The sequence below is a fragment of the Brachyistius frenatus genome, unplaced genomic scaffold (assembly GCF_029030835.1).
Source record: "Brachyistius frenatus isolate BFR_SWC_R1_liver_20210118 unplaced genomic scaffold, ASM2903083v1 Contig_19, whole genome shotgun sequence".
Taxonomy (NCBI): Eukaryota; Metazoa; Chordata; class Actinopteri; family Embiotocidae; genus Brachyistius; species Brachyistius frenatus.
Genome location: NW_027210618.1, coordinates 4,556,936 through 4,581,284, shown reverse-complemented (window position 1 = coordinate 4,581,284; position 24,349 = coordinate 4,556,936). Strand labels below are relative to the sequence as shown.

Genomic DNA, 24,349 nt, shown 5'->3' with positions numbered 1-24,349 from the left:
AATAATTGTAGGTATAACAGTGATTATATTGTGAATGTGTCACGTTCGCCCAAAAAGACACCCAATTAATTGCTCACTAACTCTTCTTTTTCCCGACAAGAGGTCTTGAAGTCACCAGATTTAAAGGAATTAGGTTGGCAAAGATGACCTCAGCAAATCTGCTCCATCACAACCCACCTACTGTCAGATTCTCAGTCGGTTGGTATTTTTGTTGATATCCTAATTAGTGCACAGTAGTGTGACATCACTTCAAAGCAACCCATCTTTTCTGTACCTGAACCCCGCCCACTTGAATCTACCGATCGAAACCAACGAAAAAAAAGAAAAGAAAAACAGAAACATTTGATGTGACATAACCAAAAACTGCTCTGCAGAAGTGCATAGATCTCTGATCTGACCATTTACAGCAAAAGCTGACTGAGAATATTGGTTTTCAGGGCCTTTAACTTTTAAATTTCTGCACTATTTACTGCACATACTGAACGTGTGGCTGCTCCTCACCAGTTTTTTTATGGGTGTGTCTGCGGCCGGCCTCCCTGAACGCCACATGGGCTCTGAAGTAAGCACGCAGCACGGCCCAGCGGAAGGTCGCCACGGGGTCGATTCCCATCAGGCCGCAGATGAAGGCGTTCTTGCTGCTCTTCAGCAGGGCCACGATGTCGGGACGCATGTGGTCGGTGTTCTTCTCCCTGAAGTCCTGGATGAAGGAAACGCGCATGTCAACCTTTAGCTACAGCTTGAATACAATCACTGTGGCGGCCTGTTTCTTTGGCTTCTAGAGCAAATCATTGGCTGCAAACACAATGAAACGTTTATGAAACACATTAGTTATCTAAACATCACAACATACACCTGAAGTACCATAACAAACAAGAGCATAAGTTCTTCTCTGTTGTGTGATTTTTATTGTTTGTGAAGCAGGAGAGAGCCAGTTGGCAGCACAGTTTACAACTGTTTATAGGCAAATGTTTCACTGCTGTTATGGGCAGAGAGTTAAAGGAATAATTTGACATTTTGGAGAATGTGCTTTTTCACTTTTTTGCATGAAAGCGCTCCTGCTCTTCATCTGACTGAAAACTTCAAATTTTCCTTTTAATCTTCTGGTAAATGTTCATTAATAATGCAAACTGCAAATATGTAATTCATTCATACTTGCTTTTCATACACCTCTTGCTTCAATTAAACGTATGAGGTAAAGAAAATCTTCCCTCACATCCATATGAGACCAGAAACACACGCTTAAGCACACAAAGTGCAAACCACTAATTCTTCCTCTGTCTGTGAGGAATGAAATATTTTCGACTGAAGCTGCGCTATCATAACAGAGCCATGAACTATAAACCCTTCAACATATTCTCTCTCCATATGATACAAGTCAGCTGTGTGTTCACTACTGAGCCAACGTCAGACACATTTCACTACTGTGGCTCTCGCTGCACAACTCACACCAAACAGACACCTCGGCTCTCTGCAGATACAGGATACTTTTCCACGGCCACGATAACCAGCTGTTATGGATTTATATTATACAGTCAAACAACAATATGCTCGACCCATTCCAGCACATGTGCTTCTTATCAAGACGCAGCTGGGAAACGGGCAGAGAATTAGATCGAGCTGCAAAAATAGGTCGACAGAACAAACAAGGAGATCGGCTGCAGACTTTCAGGGTCCATGAAGGTTTGAGTGAAGTGAGAAGAAGCTTCCTTCATCAGTTTAGAGATTCAGTTTTTCACCTTGTAGCACAGAAACAGAAGGCCTCTATATTAGCGATATTTTTGGTATTTAGCTCAAACTTTCAATCCAGATTCAGTGCTGACAAAAAAAAAAGTAGAACAAGTAGAAACCCAGATCATGAACTGCTTGATATGCGAAAGGTATGAAATCAGTAAGGAGGGCTAAGTACACTTACTTAAGCACTATAGTTAAGAACAATTTGGAGGTATTTGTACTTTACATGTGTGTATCCATTTGATGCTACTTAAAATTTCACTCTACTAAATTTCTGAAGTTGATCTTGTGCTCTTTGCTCCACTACATTTATCTGACAGCTTCAATTACTTTATATAATACAAATTTTCATTCTTCTTTCCTGCCCATTTAAAAACATACATCTCCAAATTTGGTGATTTGAAGTTTGAAATTTTCAGATAAACTGAAGGATAAAATATTTGTTAATGTGCTGGGAAAGTTTCCTACTAGTTTATCTAAATGAACTCTGAAGAAACCCATTTGAATCAGACAGAATGAACAAAGCCAAACACAGAACTATGTGTCATGATGCTGTGATGCACCAAATGCTGTTTACAGTAACAGTTTCCTAATGTGCAAAGACAACAAACACATACTGTATGAGCGATGCATATTCACACATATGAAACTCCTCTGTTTCCATGAGCACGCAGCTTACCTTGACTCCATACTTGACTTTCCCAGCGTAGTGTCTGATGATGAAGGCGGGCTCCATGACAGCAGGGAACTCGATGTAGCTGTTTCCTTCATGCTGACGCTTGAACTTGTCCAGCAAGGTCTGATTGGAAGCTTGAGGGAAACTGGAAAGACAGTGACTTTGAATCAGGCTCGCAGAGAATCTCTTTGCACCATAAGAGAGCCACGGATGGAAAACTCTATCAAGCAATCTCTCCTTCAGTGTTTACTTCGCAACTGTGTCTTGGTGGCTTTTTATCTATTTAGCACACACACGACCACCTATTCCATTTAATAATTGAATAGATGGTTGTGTGTAACTAATTACTTTTGTTTTTTTATCTACTTTTGGCTACAAAGCAGTGCTGTGGAGCAGCTGATGATGTTCTCAGGGGCAGCTTTGCTTTCTTAAATTTAAAGAAAGAATACAGTTTCTCTAATTCCATTTCTTTAACCCCTCAGGAAAAAAACAACTTTCACAAACTTCATGGTATGGCTTAAATGTAGCTGGAGTTACAGTGTCTCTACCTGCACATTCTTCTTTGGTGTTTTCACCTTTGCTTCATGGACATTTTACCCATTTACTACAACCACTGCTGCCTGGATCAACATTCCCAAAGAGATGTTTCATATCATCTAAACCTCTCCTCGCTGCACCGCTGAAACACACTGCTGGCTGAAGTATATCCACAGGGGTCTTAAAGCTTGATGCTGTTACTGCAGAAATGAACCCCCACGCTCACCCGTTACTCTGCGGTAACCTAATCCACCTCTCCAGAGGCCCTGAAGCCCCGCCAGCTCCACTAACTGTGAAGGATGAGATCTCTAAGCGTCTTTCCTTCTTTCTCTGTAATCATTAAGCATGAAGCTCCTTCCTATGGTAGCATACCCCAGGAGAGACCCTGTCCCCCCTCATTTTTTCCCTTGGAGATCCCCCTCTGATCCTAATTCTCTAAAACTGCCACCCGTCTCCACACACGCACACACACACACACACACAAATATATACACAGCATTCGGTCCATTCCAGGCATTATTAGATCCAGATGAAGCAGCTACGCTAAGTGGCAGGTAAGATGACAGCTAACATAGATAAATACGGCTGTGTGCGAACCGTCCGATGTGATTTTATGCGAGGGGGGTGGGAGAGCTTTGGATTTGATTTATGGAGGAGAAAGATGCTGCGGCAGAGTGCTGACCTGCAACACATCCCACCATAGAGAAGGAAAAAAACAAACATGATCAAGTAATGTTGATGGAGGAATCAGTATGTTGATATACTTTAGTTAAACCCTGGTAGGAGTTCCAGTGTTGGTATCAAAACAAAAGGCGTGCAGCTGTAGTGTGATTAAATCACACAAAGTTATGCTACAATGAAATGTGTTTTGCTACCTACAAAGGGAAGAAGTGCCAACTGCGTGTTGTAAAAAGCTACTGTACAAAGGTGCAAAGGAATTATTAAAAGAGATCACACTTATACTGTCACCAATCAATATCCTGCTCTCCAACTGGTTCCACCTGTAATCATGGATATCTAATGAGTGCGATCCAATTTTTCCTCATGTTTGATGCCTTTTATTTTGATATCATTTGAAGTATTGGCCGCAAAGGTCTGGGGATCAATAAAACATTAGAGTCCATGTGGGGATCTTAAATATCCAAAGCAATATTTAGGGAAGCCAGCTCTTCGTTAAGATTTCTAATAAACCAAACTGGTACTCATGGTAGGCCACACTATCACCTATAGTCTGAGGTCTAAGGGTTCCTCGCAGTATTTTATTGAGGAGGTGCCCTGCTGTGTCTGATATGAAGTAGCAGTGATGCTAAATTACACAGCAAATGGCATGTATTGTTTGAACTAGTATCTCCAGTGGTATTGAGATGCACCAGGAGGTGTCAGATTCAACAGGTGACGTACTTGCACTCCTCGTCCAACAGGTGGAACAGAGCCGTGGGTTTCTTGCTGATGAGGTTGAGGCAGCCGCTGTTGTCGATGTATTCGATGTTGTGCCAGGTGATGCCCTCCGCCCTGTACTCCTCCTGCAAGGGGAAACACAGATGAAGGACACCAGTCAGTAAATACAAGCACAAATAAAGCTGATCACCAAGTTTACACTCTTAAGGATCAAGACAACTATCATGCGTTGCAGACAGCTATTAAGCCCAATAAGATTTACTGCAATTACTGTTGTTCTGATGTACTTAAAATTCACATAAACATATATTTTACATTCAGTCATTCTCTGGTTGCAGCTGAGCTTCTACATAAGAACAGTTTGGTGGTTAAAAAACTCATTCAAAGGTGTTTTAATGGTAGTTTCCAGTTATGAGAGATTCAGCAACAGTTAGTTAACAAACCTGTTTTCAACTGACTCTATGGGACCCTGACTATGACAAAAACAAGTAAAGTATAGGTCACATGCCAGAGAGTATAATACTTGTGCATACTTTGCAAAAAGTCCAACCTGAATCACCACTTAGAAAACATCTGGCTACTTGTTGACTGTCAGTAAAAGTCTCACACTCAGTTGGTGAGCTCTATATGTCCCCGGAGGCCAATGACAGCTGAGGTATATGACCCATGTCCTCTTAATACGCCCAAGGGAGAAACCAGTGAGAGACACCAGTTAGAGTTCTTCTGCCAGCTGGGATGAAAAGTGCAACAAAAAGTGGAGGGGGAGGTACTTGGGTAAAGCTCTCTCCCCAGGAAAGCTACTGTTGCGGTACATTTCTAGAAAGGCATGTAAACAGTTGCTGCTCCAGTAGCTCCCAGGTCACAGCCCTCTTACTGTGTGTTGGGCTGCTGGAGAAGAGCAAGCATACTCAGCAAAATGTTGAAGAGTCAGAACCAGCGAGGCAGTGAGTGTAGGTGAACAAAAACACAGGAAAAGGAAGGAATTTGTATCAAGTTAATCAACAGCAATAATGATTAAAGTGCTTGTGGCAGCCCCAGGAGGCTACAGTGTCCTACACATCACCTGACATTTAAAGACGGAAAGAACAACAGTCTGCTAATAGTGCTATTATCAGAGCCTTGCCAGTAGATAAACCAGTGCATCACTGCAAACAAACTATTGATTCCTCTTGAAAGCACAAATGTGTTCAGCTGTCAATCTTCCTGTTTGTATCACATATCTTGTGTGTATTGCAGTTGAGGAAGATCAATGTGCTCAGTCCATTTTGTATGTAAAGGTGAGAACGCAGTCAGAAAACTACCAGTATGAATGTGAATGATTATTCATGACTAATGGTAAAATAAAATCAGCTGTAAATTAAACAGTGTGTATATGTGTGTTTATGGTTTGTATGCGTCATGTATTGCTACCTCTACATTTGCATGTTGTCATTACTTTTTTACATTTCTACTAGTGTGTGTGTGTATTTTCGAACGAGCAGTATGAAGGAAAACATTTCAAATATTTTGACAATCAGTTGGAACACATGCCGCTTAATTATTAACTGGAGACAGCAGTAAAGTATTCAAAGGTGGAAAAATACTTTAACATATAACACACGTCTGCCGTCTCCTTCGTTATTTAGGCAGTTAAATCACTGACAAGGCATTCAGAGCATGTGGTATGTTCAGTTTTATTCAGAGGTTGCACCGGATCAAGCAAAGTGAAAACAGAGCCGTAAAAAAGCTGCACTCGTGTGCTTTTGTTTAAGTATCATCAAGCCGAGCACTCACCGATGGCTGACGCAGTTCATCTGACTAACTTTGTTGTACCTATGAGAGTTTGTTGACATTTGAGACGATGAGATGCAGACACACTGATAAAGAGATAAGCACACACGCTCATCAGCCATTTTATTACGCACATTAATTTAGATAGCCTGGCAGAGCAGACGAGAGGACTCCAAAGTCGTGACTCAGTGTGTGAAGCATGTAGAGATGGTGGTTCAGTTACGGATCGACGAAACAGCAGAATGTCTGGAGTTTCATCGTTACGCACCAAACACGCCGGGTCCAGCTGCTTTAGAAGACTTTTTATGTCCGGCTCTACATTTTAATATGATCCCTGCAAGGACTGTTTTCATAGAAATCCAGTTAAGGCACTTACACTGAGAATGGCAAGTTAATGCCAATAAAGTTACGGTAAAATAGATTAACTGTATTATGAGAATTTAGACGTTAAATCAAAACCTTGAGATGAGAGAGGTCAGATCAAAATGTGAGACTTCATTAAAGGTAACAGAGGAGACAACCAAAACCAACAATAATATATTAATAATAGGGTAAGCGGTGGAGTAGTGCTTTATTAAAGAGTGACGTGTGCATGAGTGCACACACGAGTGCATGCATTGTTACCTTGTGGCTTGTTTCTAGGTTTGCGTTACCACAGTTCGTATGGTGGCAATTTTCATACAGTATTCAATAATGTATATTTTTACAGCTTTGATTTACGTCAACAATATAACCATGCTATTTTCAACGTTGTTCTAGATTACTCATCTGAAGTGTTATTTGATTTCAGTCAAACGTTTCACAACAAAAGCCTTGTTAAGAAATGGAGGGTTTCTGTCCATTGAAACACTCAAGGCCTTTTAATTTGAAACGGTACAGGAAGTTTTGAGTTTTGTTTTAATGCATAATGCAGTAACATTAACGAGTTCACATTGTGACTCAATCAATACAAGGTGTAAATGTCAATATGATTAGTTTGACCGTTGCATTTGTATTTATTGGCTCTCTTGCATGTGACATGCTTCAGAAACGACTGGATCTTCAAGCACTTAAACCTTTCTTCCTCAATTGGAAAAACAAATTGGCGAAGTGTTGTGCCAGTGTGCTCCAGCAGCATTACACCTATGATTATAACAATAACTATAACAGAGCATCTCAGAGGACACCAATTCTTGCTTGTTAGAATCTGATCGTCTCTGGTTTCCCATCCATCTAACGGTGGTTAAATATGCAGGCTGGTTGTGATGGTACAACGCTGAGTGCCTGGTACTGATGGAGCTCTACGGGAACCTCCCTGGTTATGAAAGATATAATCAACAGACACGTTTTGATGTGTCAGTGTACGTACAGTACCAATCGTTATATAAAGTAATTGAAATGAGCCCCATCTTTATAACCTACAACATTAAGTACTTAAGATATACATTGATGCTGAAAGTATTTCCACATTGTTATACAGCTACCTTTACTTAAGTAAAATATTTGAGTACTTCTTCCACAATGTGTCACAATAATCATTTCAAAAAGATTAATTCCATATCTGAAAGCACAAATGATCTGTTCCAGGAATGCATGGGTGAATAAAGTTTGTGAAAACTCCGGCTGCATCAAACTAGCAGAGCTCCTGTAGAACGAGGTGGAACTGGACGTCAGCAGCCTGCAGAGGACGGAGATCTGTTTACCCAAATTACTATACAGCATCATCCATCAAACTTATTTGCCTTATTAGCCTTAAACTACCCGTGTTAAAGATTTCTGATGCCACATCAATTCAACGGGGGTTGAAGGACAATTTCTGTTTGTGGATACGTCAGCTCGTCCACAAAACACGCTGAAATCAACTACTGAGCCCTTAAAATGTCCACTGAGCACTCTAAATAAAGAAGGACGTAACGGGTATTAGGCCCTTAACATGTACACAAAATCCAATCTGCAAGCAATAAAAAGCCCTAAAACCTCCCGCTGTGTGAAAAAAGCAGGGAGTTGTGCTGTGGTTGATGAGGTTGGTCAGGATTTGTGGCCATCCCTCCATCCATTAGTCAACCCTGCATCTGTTCTCTGCTGCGTAACACAGTGCAGCAGTCAAGCAACCTGAATTTTGTTTGGCGGAACGCCCTGGTGCAGAGGTGAGGGAGGCCGTGTGTGTTTCTCCTGCTATCTCTCTATTCCCTCTGTCTTTATGTTTCTGCCCTCCCTCAGCGCCCGTCTCTCTTATTATGACAGCAGAGTGTTTTCATGGAGCAGACAGGGAGAACTGTGGTGCAATAATGAGAGCTGGAGTGAGTTCTGGTAAATTTAAAAGGATTGAGAGAAAGAGATGTAGAAACTGACAGAGAAAGACACAAAAACAGACTTGTTGGCTCTGTAGAAGGGTTTTTGCCAAGAACCAAGATGGACTGTGTGAGTGGAATAAGGACATAGAAAATGGGCACAAAATAGCTGAGTAATCAGTGTGACTATTAATACAGTAAAGGGCATATTTAGTTGAAGTGTTGAAGGTCCTATTTAAGGAAAAGGAGCACCATTTAGAGAATCACCTAACATGCTTACCATTGAGGACACTTTATTAAGAGCAGGATTCTTTATCAGATGAATGTAAACCTGGCCACATGTTTTGTATTTTAGTCAGTCTGATATCTCACAAGTTATTGTGTTTGCCTTAGGTGGTAGCCATTGTGTTTTTTCGTACTCTGATACGTCATCCTCAAACAGAAAAGAAATACAGCACTTGTTGAGTGTAAACACTGAACTGGAGAGTCCTCTCACACACACACACACACACACACACACACACACACACACACACACACACACACACACACACACACACACACACACACACACACACACACACACACACACACACACACACACACACACACACACACACACACACACACACACACACACACACAGCGAGCTGAGGGCTGTGGTTGGTGCGGTGCTATTAGCTCTGGCTGCTGATCGGAAGGTAAACATTTGCTGCTGATCTGACCAACTGATTGGTCGGAGCGGAGTGTAGCCCCAGAGAGATGAGAGGAGGTCAATTTCCCTGATGGCTAGTCAACATCACCTTCAGGTGACCGAAAGCATGAGTTCACATGTTTACAAAAACAGGTTACGGAACCTTCTTGTAGATCTTTTCTATACACCTATTGTCTTTTTTTTTTTTTTAAAGCGGGCAGAGACTGTAGGGTTTAATTATGACTTCTATGCTCACAATGAACAGTTCAATTAACTGGTCACAACCCACTGACAGTAAACACAGAGCCCCGAATGGGATTTGTCCTTTGAAAATTAAAGGTTGAATTAATTAAATGTTAATGAAAAGAGATAATTGCATTTTCAACAAGACGAGGTCAAAACCTAGTACATGGCTGATTTGAAACAAGGACTTTTAATTTGAAACGGATACAGAAAGTCGCGGCATTTGGCCAACCAATGGTGCAACTTTATTACACAAGTCAATGACAGACATTTGGGTTTGTAGGGCTGGCCTCATGCTAGGTATCACGTGAAAGTCCAGCTTGTCAGACTTAAAGTCACATGTCTGTGTCTGAACCGGTGGTGGTGTACCAATCCGGTTAAAAAAAAGCTTGATGTAGTATATAAAAGATTTTTTTGACAGCAGCCATGAGAGAACAGTGGAAGTGCTCAAACAGGACGGTTGATTATAAATTCTGACATGCCAGAAATTAACCAAATTGTCTGAGAGACACATTGCTGAATCTTTGGGTATTTGAACCCCCTCAAACACATGTCAAACAGCAACCAAAAAGAAAGCCATGATCAGTGTTGAATCAGATGCCAAGAAAGTCTCTATATCTTCTAAAAGCGTGCGCCAGTGTCACAGTAAGTGTCAGCAGTTGAAGGCTCAACACAATGCCACAGACAAAGTGTGGAGAGCTTTCTCCCCGCATGACGTCAAACTGAGGCTGGAAGGGGCCCGTGGTGCGAACTGCACAACTTTATTCAAACAAACACAAATCAGTTGAGATCTAGAAAGCCTCGATTGGGAAGCTATACCAGCCTCCCTCAGAGGGGCCCCACAGCTCAACCCCACCTCGACTGTTGTGCTGTAAAATAAACTCCCGAACAGTAGATAGGTTTGGGGGAGTCCAGTGATTAAAGGATAATAAACGTGAACTCCGCTGACACAATATTGGGCACCGTCCTGTGAGGGCCAGCGTCTCCGCAGCACTTTGACACTTATTAGTTGAACATAACACAGGAACAAACCTTTAAATGAAAGGTTCATTCAAAACAGAGATACTCATCAAGGAGCACCTGATGTCACAGAATGACTGACGAGGCAAAAATAAAACAACTTCTTGTACTTTTACCTGAACATTAGGTAGCCACTGATTTTATATGGTAATAGACATATTCTATGTTTTCTTTACAAAAGATATAGCTATTTGATTGTAGCATGCAAAGCGTAATCAAAAAGTTCCAAGACTGTTCCTGTTGCGTCCAAACCAAGTGAAGCCCAGTAATGTGCACGTAGCAGGTGGACGCACTGACCTCCGTGAGTACGTATTCAAACTTACATATAGCTTGATCAACACCAGCACCTGACTTACATGCCTTTTGTGAGCACTGGTGCACATCTGCAATGTCACAATGGATCTGAGAGTGCACATTAAACTTTGTGTCAAATTTTTGGGCAACAGACAAAAGTCATAGGGAGCTAAATAAGACGAGTGGGGTGGTGGAAGGAAAAGACAGTACGTTGAAAACGTGGGCGTTTCACACGCAGCAACACAGTGAGTGGGTTGGAGAACTTCATTGCCACTGTTCTACAATTCAGGTTGTTTGTACCAAATGTTTTCCCTGAGAGCATCACGGTACAACGTGTTGCCAGTCTGACTCGATTTCCGATTAATTCACGGCGCACCACCCCACGAACATCAAAGAATGTCAAAAGGAGTTGCATTCCTGAACTTCAATCTGGGACATTGATGTTCTGCCTCACTTGAATTGTAAATGACACTCAAAACACCTCGCCTTTCTGAGGCTTTCCAAGGGGCTCTGTTACAAATTTCCTAAGCTTGACACAAGATTTGATGTGCGCATTATGCCAACGTCTTCGGTGTCAACGTAAATGTCCACGTACCACTGGTCTTAGAAAACCGTCAAGTAACATAACTTGGAATACTTAATCAGGAAAGTTATAACTTCCCAGCTAGTTATAAGTCCATGCACATTACTGTATCCACCCTTGTATATTACGCAACATTAATAAAGAAAATGTTAAAATAAAGGTCAGGTGATAACTCGTTTAAAAAAACTGGGTAATTACTTGCAGTCAAAGAGTGATGGGATGTGTATGGGAATATGTGTACATGACAAAATAAATTCAACATGAATGTATCAACACTACATTAACAAAACCTGTTATGTTAGTACTCTATGTTCACTGTGTGTGTGTGTGTGTGTGTGTGTGTGTGTGTGTGTGTGTGTGTGTGTGTGTGTGTGTGTGTGTGTGTGTGTGTGTGTGTGGCCTCAGGGCTAACAGTCATAAACAGATAACAGAGCCATTAGCACACACTGACTGGCAGTCTGTGATCTTCATCAAAGATGAAGGGACGTTATTTCACTTGTTTACTGAAACACTGCTCTTTTTTTCCTCTCCCTTCCTCTGCTCGTTCATCCGTCAGCGATGGGCCGGCCTGCTAAGTTGCCACGACCTATCAGTGTTCTGCAAGAGGCATACGAGAGTGGACAGCTCCTGTGACACAATCCAACTGATTGAGACTCATTATCGCACTAAAAATATCTTTGTGTTTTTTTTTCTCTCTCATGCTCTCTCACGTGCTCCATGGATATGATTTGGGATAAAAAACATGCACTCTGATTTATGAAGTGTTTTGGCAGTTGGTATCTGAATAAATGAGCATCATGAATACGTAATATATCTGGCCAGGGATTAGTGGTTCAGTAATAGTCCTCTGGAGTGGGAGAGAGAGGGCAGTTATGATGCTGGAGATGACGTGTCTCTCTCTCTGTGTGTGTGTGTGTGTGTGTGTGTGTGTGTGTGTGTGTGTGTGTGTGTGTGTGTGTGTGTGTGTGTGTGTGTGTGTGTGTGTGTGTGTGTGTGTGTGTGTGTGTGTGTGTAACCGTGATGACTGTTGGGGAAGTAGTGATCAAATGAAATGAAAAATAAAGACAGAGAAGGAGCTCATTGAGAGGCATAAAAAGTTTTTTTTTAAAAACGAGCGCCGTCAGAATTTTTTTTTTTTGCAATAACCAGCAAAAAGCTGAAGTGTTGCTGGTGTTAGCAGCACTGAGCTGCCAGGATACATGCAGCTCTGGTTGACTCCTGCACTCTAACCCGGCCTGTCAGTCTCTTCTAGTTAGTCAGCATTTTTCCTTTGACCTTTTTGCTTTAACGGAGGCCCGTGCTAACTTAACCCAGTTACATAATTACAGCTGCTTACACTGTAATGTCAGAGGGGATGTGGCTGTCCAGCACAAAGCTCTCACACACGGGTATTTATATTTAACCTTTAATACATGAACATGATAAAGAGTGATGATATAATAATAACAGAAAATCACATTAAGAGCTTAAACTTTTCATATGATCACATTTTATCAATAAAATCAGGAAGGCAGCCTCCGTTCTTTAGTTCACCCTGTGTACAGCAAGGCTGACAAATGCATTTAGGAACCAGCTGATGTCAAGTCAGTTCAAATACAAGAGAGTACAGCAGAAGCACGCGGTACAATATCATCTCTACAGCAAAGCAGCCTTTTTTTCTGTTTCCCTCCGAAGCCCCAATTAAATTTTCTTTCCCTGATTCTGTCTGTTCCACTGTCAAGTACACTCCCGCTCGTTATCACTGCCGCCACTTAAAGGGGACCTGCACCGATTTTACACTTCAAAGTATGCTTCAAGCAGCTCCTCTCTGAAAGTGTGTTAAACCTCATAGAACTATGTTGAGACCTTTCCACTGTAGAGGAAGCCATTAGTTTTGACCAGCAAAACTACAACAGTCCTCCCTTTGAAAAGGAAGCTAAGAGGCTCCATTCATTGCTCCATCGGTCCAATCAATCAAAAACATAAAAGCATTTTTTTTTTACGAATGTGTAACACCCACAATACTATGACGCCAGTGCATAACTTGCATATCAAGGCAGATCAAGCATGAATGTTTCAGTGTTGTTAACATCGCCACGGTGACAATTAAACAATAAAATGTAATGAAGTGTTATCAGCAGTGGCACAATAATCATTGTCTGGAGAAGAGGAGAGGAGAGGAACGGAGGGGAGGGGAGGGGAGGGGAGGGGAAAGGAGAGGAGAGGAGAGGAGAGGAAAGGAAAGGAAAGGAAAGGAAAGGAAAGGAAAGGAAAGGAAGGAGGAAAGGAAAGGAAAGGAAAGGAAAGGAAAGGAAAGGAAAGGAAAGGAAAGGAAAGGAAAGGAAAGGAAAGGAAAGGAAAGGAAAGGAAAGGAAAGGAAAGGAAAGGAAAGGAAAGGAAAGGAAAGGAAAGGAAAGGAAAGGAAAGGAAAGACCACTCTACCTGTTCCAACTTGAAGATGTGTTGGTTGAAATAGTGCTGAAGTCGTTCGTTGGCGAAGTTGATGCAGAATTGTTCAAAGCTGTTGTTCTCATAATCCTCAAATCCAAAGATGTCCAGGACTCCTATAGATAGGATCTGATGTGACAAACAAAAGGTTAAAAATGATCCTCTTGCAACACTGTAAACATCAGTAAAGATTTATGTTGCTTTATCATCTTTATTTAGAGTTATTCTTCATAATGTGTTTCTTTTTATAACCATTCTCTGCAGCTTCAGTGTCCCCGTTGGCCCCTGGGTGTCAGTAAGATTCATGTCATCATATATCATTAATATGCACCATCTGAGGGAGGCGTTCACTAAAGAAGGCCTTTAATTATGGAATGGACTATAAAAGCTCCTTCTAATTTAATTGAATTTTATTCAGCAGTGTTTTATTTCTCTCTGAAGGGCAATTCTTTTTTTAATCTGGCATAAAAACATACGCGAACACAAGCCGCACAAATAAACTGTTATCTGAACATAAGAACAATGACCTTGACAGAAAGTGCAACCTCATCGCCCTCCTGACGAGCACACAGACAGATGATGTCAGTGCCAAGGGAGGCGCGCGCACGCACGCACGCACACACGCACGCACGCACACACGCACACACACACACACACACACACACACACACACACACACACACACACACACACACACACACACACACACATAGTGTTCAGAGGACATTATATCAATTTACTGGAGACTTACCTGAACCATAAGAATTACTTTCCTGACCCTTAAGACAATTCTTCACCCAAAAATCTTCCCTTTTTGTCCCCAAAGGAGGCAAATTCTTACAACATGACAGTGTAAACAGTGTTTGTCCACACACACACACACACACACTGCACTGGCACACCATAGGGCCACAGGGGGTAAACTGAGCTGAGGGGAACTTGATGCCATCTGCCCAAATGTTTCTGGCACACACAGAGACACAGAGACACACACACACACACACACACACACACACACACACACACACACACACACACACACACACACACACACACACACACACACACACACACACACACACACACAGAACAATCTGTTTTGTAATTCGTTAGATGACTTGCCAGCTGCCATTTCAACCCACCACACATTTATATACACACAGAATGTTCATATCACATCACTCTGCTTCTGGGAGTAAAAGAAAAGGCAAATGAAGATGAGGCCAGACAAAAAACAAAAACAAAACAAAAGAAATATAATGGAATGACAAATGCAGAGCAACTGCATACTGATGTGATAAATAGTTCCTCATCAGTGTAATAGACCTCCTCAGAGCAGACATTGTGGCTTGTGTTAGCAGTAAACGCAGGTGTAATTACCAGTTATTGATGGCTCCGTTCAATTTAAGTGCATCATTCAATGGTCCTTATAACTACAATAAATTACATGTTAATTAATTTAAATGAAATCTGTTCATGTAATACATTTTGGAGGAAACAATTAAATTTGGACAAAAAACTGCTGCACATTCTGTGAAACTGACATCAAAACACTGGAGCATTACTTTTCACCTTGATGTGCTCGTATTGGTTGATGTGATTTGCAAATTGGGGTTGTAATTCCTAACTAGACCTCTGTGTTATTTTTGTTGTAGTTGTAATTTTACATATACATATACATATACATATATATATATATATATATATATATGTCTATTCTGGTGTTTCCCCGACCATTATATTAGCAGGACCTTCCGCCCCCCTGAAAGAAATACAAAAGTACAAACGTACTCGTGGTACTGCAGTTTTGTCCACTACTACAGATTTACTTATTTCCTGTGCATTTCAATTCAGTATGAGAACTGCGCATGCATTTTTCTGTCAGTGACAGAGCGCGACTGTGTCTGTTTTTCTGCTCTGCTGCGTGTCTGTTTCATGTGTCCCTCGGCTCACACTGAAGGTGGACACAGTGAACGTTACTCCAGTTGATGAACTACACTCGTTACATGACAATAAAAAACGTGTCGTAAAAGCCTAAAGTTAAGCTGTCAAAGGACAAACCTCGACCTCAAGCTGCTAAAAAAAAAAACACACCAGAATGTCAGCATTCATAAAACGCACCCTACCTCTATCTACTGAAAGTAGTAAGGAGGCTACTGATGTTAGCAAGCTGACTGGTGTAAAAAGTAGAACAAAATATATTTAAACCCTTAACAGTAGTGTATGACATTAATGTTTTAATATACATGAGCTTTTTTAAAAAAAAATTATTTTATTTTTTATTTTTAAAGGTACTTTTTAGGAGTGATTTTTCTATGTAGTCTGTCGATATTATCCTTGTGCATTTGAATTGTTATTACATCTTTAACAGGATGTCAATATAACAAATATGTAAGCTAAAGGTTATAAATTGTGGAGAAAAGAAAATCTTTGTTAGAATGAACGAAACAATTTGGTTGTCAGTCAGATATTGTAGGTGTGTTCGTATATGAGCATAAGATGTCTTTATTGGTTTGGGTGTATTTTGGTTCCTACCTTTGACTTGTCCTCCAGGTCTTTGTTGTTTAGCAGGGCATGGTTGGTCCTGAACACAATCCAGTCAAACAGCGCGCTGTACAGTGACTTGGCCATGGAGTCTCTCACCGTGCCCGCCTACACACAAAAACACACACACACACACACACACACACACACACACACACACACACACACACACACACACACACACACACACACACACACACACACACACACACACACACACACACACACACACACACACACACACACACACAACATGTTGGTTTCCTCCTGATCAAAAACATATGGATTTTATAATCTGGAACAGGAGCCAATACTGTGAATGTGTTTTATTACTCTAGCTCAGAGTCTTGCTGAATTAACTCCCCTCTCCAGCTCAGCCATGCTTCTCACAAAGTTCAACACGTCCTCCACGTTAGATGACAAAACACACTGTTCATTCATGCTCTGTTGAATAACACATAGAAGTGTTTCCTGATCCGACGCCCCTACCAGCTAGACAACTTCATTTCTCAATGCCTTTGAGAACTGAAGAATAAATCTGATTTTACTTAAATAAATCAGAGCTAAGATAAAGGTTTGGTCATTTTACTTTCTTATGGTTTGGAGACAGTCATAGTTCCAGACAAAATAAGCAGTAGGTGAGAGAAACAACATGGTTCGAGCTAAAATGACTGCTACTTTACAGTTATTATGTGACCTATGTTGAACGATCATGGTAATGCTTTAAAGAAACCAAAGTTGGCCGTATGCTTATTTTTTTTACTTATTCATCTTGTCTTTGTATTGTGTTCTGCTCTTTTTCTTCAACAGTATTGCACAAACTCAGGCAGGATGGCCACTGCCATTGGTTTCTGCTTTTACAAGCCCAGTGTAGATACTGTGGCAAAGTAAATGTATATCAAAACCAAACACCTCCCAAAATGAAGAAGCTTAGGCCAGGGCAACAAGACAAACACAACATCAATGTTCTCTCTCTCTTCATTGGAACTGGATCATTGTCAAATAAAAAGTGTGAAGTGGGCAGAGAGAAGGTCCAATAAACTACTGCAGCAGCTGAGTCATCTGACGAGACCGACTGAGGGAAAGAAATGATAGAAACCACCAGGATAAGATGAAAAGGACAGAATTATTTAATGGTCTTTTAAATTATCAGAGACTGTGAATCTGACATTGGCTACTACAAAAAACGAGTACAGATGAAATTATAGTCAGATTGTTGATCAGTTGATTAACAGGACTTGTATTTTATTCATTATTGTGAAAAACAGCTGAACATTCGCATTAGAACAGGAAGCACGGGGAAGCAGCGAGCCCGGCTCCGTTTAATGCCAAAAAATCTGCATACCGGCATCTTCAAATATGACTTATTAACAGAAATATAAAAAAGAAAGGTTTAATGAAATGGGGAGTTAGCTTAGGTTGTGGTATGTCCTTGGGTTGTTTTTTTTAACCTTTGGACGGAGCCAGGATAACTTGTTTCTAGCCTTGATGCTAACCTAACTAGCTGCTGGCTCTACCTTTATATTGATCATAACGATTCTATGCTCTCAGCTATCTAGTGGAAATAACAACTAGTCAACATATTCAAATATGCATTACGCTTCTTATTTGCATGGCCTTCTCAAATGTCAAAACAAAAGTGACATTATTGTAGTAGCACACTGCTGAAATGAGAAACTAGTTTTTATCACAATAATCTATTAAGGAAGATTAATTCGATATTTGTTATCACCAGTGGTTTTGAAAGGAGAATTATCAGGGCGCTACAGACAGTTGTAACAAAATCCAGTTTGTATTTGAAGGCCTCATACAGAGTAACCAGAGTTACGTTGGGTCGTCTTGTTGTGCACAGTTCTGTAATACTTGAGGTGTTTTCAGCCAAAACCTTAAGCACCTCCAGACCTACACATCACACATCACATTGATCCATAAAAAAACAGACTGCCAAGATGACCCATTATTACGCCTCAACAAGCCAAACAGCAACTATGCTCTCTATTTACACCCGATGACAAGCATGCTAAGCTAACATAAGCAGAGTGGACTTAGACACCTGAACTCGTTCTTTGGCAGCAACAAGTGTTATGATTGAATAGGGAGTAGAACAAGACTAAAGAAATCTGCTTGAACTGGGTCAAACGGTTTCATTCCAGGAACCCCAAAAGAGTTGTGTTTTACGACAGACACCCCAGTTTGAAAAGACTGTTCAGTGTGATCCAATCAGAGTGGACTTCATTTAGTGGAGAATCCAAACGAACAGGAACAGTGATTGTAAAAGTTATGCATGTGTGTCAAACTCCAGAGAGAGAAAAAAGTTAGGACCCTACACAAAGGACCCTAAAAACTGTGCAAGGTGATTTTTTTTTTTTCTTCTTATTCTACCAGTTAACCTACTATACTACTTTAGGCCTCATTTCAGTGTAAATAAACAACTTTTTGTTCTCTTGCCATTATCAATTAGTGTGCCGCTCTATGGCTACTGCTCTGTTGCTATTTTGCAACGATGAAGGCCTGCTGTCTATGCATGTGTGAGGACAAGACAGAGACGGGGGCAGAGATCCAGAAATCTCTAAGCAACAATCATATTATAAACATTAGAGCTTAAAAAAAACAATGTCAAAGTTTAAAGGGCACAAGAAGGAGGTTGGGGTGGCAGATTTAATCAATACAGAGATGTGGAGTCAGAACTGCCAGTTTATTTCACATACTAGAATGAATATGACTGGTTATTATTAATCAGCTGGCAGATACATAAGCCAATAATACTGAGCATGAAAAAATAGCTGACCCCAAATGCAAAGCTTCATTAAACTTAGCGTATTACCACCTTGGCTCAGAGGGAAGCAACTTAAAGGAAATACCTCAAACTATGAGGACATTAAAAAAAATAATAATAATAAAATAAAAACTTGTGCATCTTTAACAACCAGTACTGTAACTGTTTCCGAGGTTTTTGTGATGCACTGAACCTGATCACACCCCAAAGTAGCTGCACTCAGAAACTCTGCCCTGTGAGGTCGCATGCCATGATGCAGCAAAAACGTGCATTTTTAAACACTGCCTCTTCATGCTTGCATTATTGATTGTTCATGCTATTTTTAGCAGTCAGGCCTGTGACGTTCCTGCACCCACAAAGTTATGTAAGATTGTTATAAATAATACAATGTTTCAAAAAGAATCTCAATTTAAATGCTTCAGCAAGAACTCAGGATTGGCAGATCTGATGAGAACATTTGACATGCTCACTGAGCATGCATTGTCTCTGTGTTTTGCCATGTAATTTAATTATTCACCACAATGGGACCAGTTAGATACTAGGAGGGAACATGGCTGGAAGCAAATGGGTTGAAAATGTTTTACTGGGGGGCCACCCAAGAAACTGACAAAATAATTAGCAGGACTTTGTCAGAGACTTTTGTAAACTGTGAGGGCCCTGACTGTTTAACCAGGTCTCAGCTGGTGTTTGTGATTATAAGGCTCTGGGAGAGTAAGTTGTTGTTCTCTCTGTTCACATCTCTTTCTCTCATTCCTGCTCTTGAAAACCATAGGAGGTCTAAAACACCAGCATGAGTTCACACTGCACGTGGCCTGCCAGCTTCCTCGCTGTGGGGTGTTTTGTGTGTGTTTTTCACCACAACATGACAATCTGCACATGTTTTTAACTAGGATTTATGTACTTGTTGTCTATGCCAATGCCCATATACACATGTCTCCATATATGTTAAGTATTTATACCTTTATATTCTCACCATGAGGCTTCAACCACTTAGAAACTAATATGAAGCAGCATATGAAACACACGCACGCACGCACACACACACAAACTTCCCCTTCCTTCCCTGTATCTGTCTTTCAAACAGGAAGAAGGAAGTGGTGCAGTCAGAATATCCGGAGCCACATCAAAAATGTCAAACAGCTTGCCTTATCTTGACAGACATTGGCTCACACGCGTGTGCAAACACACACATGCACGCAATCATGATGTTGACAGATGCACACTCCAATATTCTCTCTCCGAATCAGACCTGCGTGTCTCTGAACCAGAACTTTAACCTCATAGAGCTCGAAGTTATTTGCACCTCACATGGTCGCATGAAGAGCTGAATTCCCCATAATCTGCCAATAAATAAAATAATACATTTAGATTTAACTTTGGTTTGTATAAAGGGCTTGATTTAAATAAACATGCTGTATAAAGGGCTTGATTTAAATAAACATGCTGTTCATCATCTCCATCACTTACCATTCAGGTAATTTTAAGAAGTGATGAAGATGATTTGCCTTAACACAAAATATAAGCAGCAGCGAGGCAGTTTGATTAGAAATGTCTGTGTTTTAATCTGAGGACTGGTGTGAAGCTTGTCTGATTGAGCAGACCAAAAAAGCAAAATGTGGGGACATGGCCAAATTCAAAACTTAGATTGAATAGGGATTACCTTTCACTCTTATTATTACTCCGGTACAAAACCCCATCTTTTCTTAAAAGTATTCCACCTGACTCAACCACAGACCATCCCATCAATGTAGGGATCTTCTTGGCTAAACATAAAGAGGTGGCAGCCACTGCTCTGCAGCACACTGGGGTTTAGCAGGTCAGACATCCAAATCTTCCCATCGTGACTGTTGCTGGATGGGTGACTGTTGCTGGATGGGACAGCTGCCTCGCACACGTTCTCAAACCTTTTTATCCAAGTAGGAAGAAATAATTTCTGAGAAGCAGTAGCAACGTTTGCCAGGTTCTTTTTTTTTCCACATTTCCTTTGTATAAAAACAGGATTGTTATGGATTCTACAGGTGGCCTCAACTCGCTCCCACAGCCCTTGGTCAGATCGGGGCAGGGCTTCACTTTCACTGCTCTCTATTGTGTGCTCTTGTAGTTAAGTTTAGTGAGGACCAATTTGAATGTTAGCTCTTGAGAATGGAATACAGGAACATTTTGGCCTATTTTCGGTTTAGTTTTAGTTTAGTTTAAAAGGTTGAGGTAAGATTTGGAGTTCGGCTCGTAGTTATGAAGGTCAAGGTTTGGGTTGTTGCCTTGAAAATGCATTGCGAAAAAATGGTTACTGGGAGGTACATTCACACAAATGTACGACTACCTGCTAGCAAATACAAATCTCAAAGTCCACTAATTTGTCCTAAAGATGTCCTGTAGAAGCTTCTTGTAAACAACCTAAATTCTATTTATGTCCTCTGTGTTCTCACCTGAATTCAGAAAAACATTTGAAATTCTACATTTCTAAAATCTACATTTGCACACTTCTCTCGTCATCTTCATCACTCACTATCTTTGTTGGCATTTTGCAACATTTATCTGCGTGTTATCATCACTAACTATCTATCAGCAAAAGACAGTTTCCTGCCTTCTGTATGCCCTTTGTTAGCCTGGCTCCGCCCACCTATTGCTCACAGCTTTGGTTTTTACTGAATCACTCAATCACTCTGAAGGGCGGACCAATCAGTGACCAGTAGGAGTAATCTTGAACTCAAGCATTTGTTTTGAAATGTAGTTCCAACAATGGCATGGTGGTGGTGGTGGTGGTGGTGAAGCCAGATGGAGGGATACAACAGTTGTAGCAATGCCAGCAAATATTGAGGAATGCATGGTACTTTTATTCTCTTGCTTTATCTTTGCTTTCCCTGATGAACAGGTCCTCTCTGTGATCTGAGGGTCTCTGCCTCCCTCTGTGGTGTCCTCTACATCCCTTTACCTTTTGCTCCTTTCAAGATAAGATCACCTCAAGGAGGACAGGAGGAAATGTTCATGGGGTGACATCAGAAGCTGCAGGACATGGTTTATCATAGCTGCAGCCCTCATCCATTGGATTTCTGATCATATCATCTGAGTCCCTGTTTCACAGCTAAACTAGAAAAGTAAATTTAGGATTTTGAAATGTGTGACTATAAAAGAAAGAGACAGACTGAACCAAGATCTGGTTTCTGGCCTCTGTACTGTATATTGCAATGGCTACACATTCCTCAGACACGACCACATGACTGAAGCAACTATTGTTAGGCTAAACTAACCCTTAGACCCGATGGGGGAGGGAGGGGGGTGGTGGAGCAGAGTGGGGGAAAAAAAGAGGCTATCTATGTGTAACATTTCCTTCTTCAGACAAAAGACCCAGAGTTGGACCACATTCAGAGCCACACTGAGCCATCAGAGACATAAACAAAAACCACCGAATATTAATATTCATCAGTACTATGATACCCTTCAGTGGAGTCTATCTAGAGGCATCCAAGAGGTACATTTCTCAGACTGTAAATCTAGAGGGTTGTATGGACAGGGTTAAGTCACATCACTGTTGCTTGACTGGACAGGAAACAGGAAGTTGCAGAGGAAGAGACCCCTATCAAAAGAGACTGAGACAGAAGAGGTGGGGGCTGTGGGGGAATGCCACAACAAACTCCCCAGACAAGCTCCACACATCATGCACACACAAACACAGAATCTCCCTCCAGCTGACGCACTTCATAACAAAGCACTCGGCTCCACTATGCTTTCTTGAGACTGACTGGAATTTGCCCCACAGCTTCTGCCAGCACAACACACACACAGGGCGTTTTTCTTTTTAAATGTCCCTTGTTTAACATCTGTTAGGTTTCGTTAACTGTACAGCAACAATAAAAGACCAGACTGACTCACAGGTGGTTTCCCAATTTTAGAAGGTGAGAGGAAGTCAATGTGTTTAGGACACAGGTGTCATATTCTGATAAGGTGTGTTGACAGTGTCATTTTTAAAAGGTCACCTCAGCAAGTTTGTAGGGCACGATGAGCCTCTCTCCAACAGTCACCGTCTTCCTGGTTGTCAGTGCTTCAAGCAGCATCTCCTCTTTTACCTGGAAGAAAACCACAACAAAAAACGTGTCATAAACAAAGATAAGATCAGGACCAGTGTCACTGGTTTAATAGTTTGGACAGTAAAAGTGTCCAGTGGGTCAATGGGTTTCCCAGCAGTGGTCACCAGACAGATTAAATAGGACTACTGGTCAAAATCAAAGAAGCAGAAGCCAAGATATCATCACTCCTTGAAGGGTCAGTCTCTGAAAATGTTGTCCTACATTTCCCAGAATGCAATGGGTATTTCGCCTGATAAATGCCCACTATTGCCAACATTATTTTGACAGAGGAAGCAGACGTTTTTCTGTGAACCTTAAATATATCAATTAAAATATATATTTTATATGTGTAGTTTATGAGCATATAGTGAATACCATAAGATAATATAGATTTGCTTACAGTTTGCTCTCCTGTATAATAAAATGTAATTATTTATTTTATGCTGCTGGTTGGAATGTAGTGATGACATGCACTTTATCAGTCATTTATTTAAGTCTCCAGACAACCAAAAACAGACATTAAAATTTGGTCTTTTTATCTATAGGTAGTTTAACTGAATTTGTCATCGTGTATGGAGCTAAAATACACCATAAACCATTCACTCCATTTCACCCATCTAGCGGACCCTTACCGAAGCTCATAATGTCCCTGCTGCAAGACTATGTGACCCTCCATGTGAGTCTGCAGACTCTAAACTTGGCCCCAGACAAACCATTGATGACAGGGCCACACTGGGAGAAGCAGATGTCATCTCGCACATCTCCTCCATCTACAGGGATTATGGGAGTGGGCCCAACAGCTGCTGCTGAGGCCACATGGGTGCGTGTTTGTGTGTGAATACATGTGAGAATAAGTCTTTGTGAGGTTACCTGATGTCTTCATGTATAAAAAGCAAGGGTGTTAATGTTACAGTTAATACCATTATAGAGCTATTTTTGTCAGTTGTCTCCTTTGTGAAAGCTTTGACATAAACAGACGGGGGGGGGGGGGGGGGGGCAGGAGGAGGACTGCGCTCGCGTGTGTGTGTGTGTGTGTGTGTGTGTGCGTGCCCAGAGAGTGGGTCGGTGTGTGTGTGTGGGGAGGGGGGGTGGCATAATCAGACCTCATTTCACACTGTCTGGTAATCCCTCCACAAAGAGCAAAGCCTATTCTGCAGCCTGGTGATTGGTCTTTAGCCGGTACATTTCCATGTATTAGTTGCTTGGTAACAGGCTTGCTGCTCTGATATGATCACAGCTCTAATACCATAATACACGGAAGTTTATGAGCACGGGTTTGGGGTCAATGAATCTGTTTGGAAGTCAACCGATGTTTTTTTTTT

General features: G+C 41.2%; 1 protein-coding gene across 1 annotated transcript in view; it reads right to left on the bottom strand.

The window, feature by feature from the left end:
- Window positions 1–24,349, bottom strand: part of LOC138619135 (unconventional myosin-IXAa-like) — a 134,514-nt gene that overhangs the window by 25,324 nt on the left and 84,841 nt on the right. Inside the window, 6 exon segments of the mRNA XM_069695402.1 lie at window positions 502–697; window positions 2,411–2,552; window positions 4,346–4,467; window positions 13,638–13,772; window positions 16,179–16,295; window positions 22,938–23,027. Coding sequence (XP_069551503.1) covers window positions 502–697; window positions 2,411–2,552; window positions 4,346–4,467; window positions 13,638–13,772; window positions 16,179–16,295; window positions 22,938–23,027 — 802 coding nt within the window.